At 39.9% G+C, this 1299-nt stretch overlaps 1 protein-coding gene across 1 annotated transcript in view; it reads right to left on the minus strand.

The window, feature by feature from the left end:
- Positions 1–1299, minus strand: part of LOC135225561 (KRAB-A domain-containing protein 2-like) — a 4226-nt gene continuing 2927 nt past the window's right edge. The window contains exon 2 of the mRNA XM_064264831.1: positions 1–579. Coding sequence (XP_064120901.1) covers positions 1–579 — 579 coding nt within the window. The remainder of the gene's footprint in view (positions 580–1299) is intronic.

The following is a 1299-nucleotide window of genomic DNA, read 5'->3' on the forward strand; positions in this document are numbered from 1 at the left end:
TTAGCGTCGACTGATGTTGTAGGGACTGGTGGAGACTGCGCAGTGTCGGCTGATGCTGTAGGGGCTGGTGGAAACTGATGTTGTAGGGTCTGGTGTAGGGTGAGTAGTGTTGGTTGATGCTGTAGTGTCTGCTGTAGGCGAGGTGTGAGCTGACACTTCATCTTCTGTTGGTTCTGAAATAAGGGCAAGCAGGTCATCTTCTGTCTGAAGTCTCTCAAGAACCTCTGAAGGGAGATATGATGATGTTAGACCCACTTTAGGATCACAAACAAACATAGCTTTGTATGGTGTGAGCTTGATACCTGAGCGATAGGCGGAGTTCTTCATGTTTTGGACAAAACGTACACCAATGGACCAATCCTGTGTGTTGTTGTCTGACATCCAAGCAATAAACATATCCTTGATGTTCCCATTGGCCCGTTCCACAGAACCTTGGCTTTGGAGATGTCTTGGTTTTCCATGGACCATGATGAGATCTGGCCAAAGATCTTTTAGTTCTCTGATGACATGAGGTGTAAATTCAGAACCATTGTCACTTTGAAGGATTGCAGGAGCACCAAACAACAAGATGTCGAGCAACTAGTTGAAAGGCAACTTCAGCTGCTCTTTTTGATGTCATACCATAATCCACTTGAACTGAGCTTGGGGAGATGACTGTATGCAAACATCACTAAAGAATCTTTAGAGAGACTTAAACATCTCTAAAGATTCTTTAGTGATGTTTGCATACTTTGATGCAAGATGAGCTTTCATTTTGTCACGGCCACTATGACCTGTTGCAATATGTGCCTTCTTGATGATGTCATAAGTATCCTCAATACTGACATAATAAACTGTTGGTTCTTCAGGTGTTGCGCGTTTCTTGATCAGCTTCTCCACGTCTCCACACTGAAGAACTTCATACCTGTGTGTGTGTGTGATTGCAAAATCTGAATTATGAGTTCGTGGTTACATTAGGGTTTTCAAACAAAGTTCTGCAGATGGTAATGTTTTATGTTGTTGTTTGTAATTTTATGAATATATGATATATGTTTGTAATTTCAGAAATAAGAACTTCATAAAAAATTAATGAGATATTGAATTCATTAAATATTTCATAGTTGCACTAATCAGTAATGCTTAATTTCTCACGATAAATAGGTACATTCACAAAAAATCTAAACTACTGTGTCAAAATATCTACTTGCACCAGCTGACTGCTTCAATTCAAGTATGCACGGAAACGATAATAAGAGATAATAAAATCTTGCTTCTTGAGAAGGTAGTATCCATGACGAGACTTCGAAGATGGATCCTGGC

The sequence above is a fragment of the Macrobrachium nipponense genome, chromosome 13, assembly GCF_015104395.2.
Source record: "Macrobrachium nipponense isolate FS-2020 chromosome 13, ASM1510439v2, whole genome shotgun sequence".
Classification (NCBI taxonomy): domain Eukaryota; kingdom Metazoa; phylum Arthropoda; class Malacostraca; order Decapoda; family Palaemonidae; genus Macrobrachium; species Macrobrachium nipponense.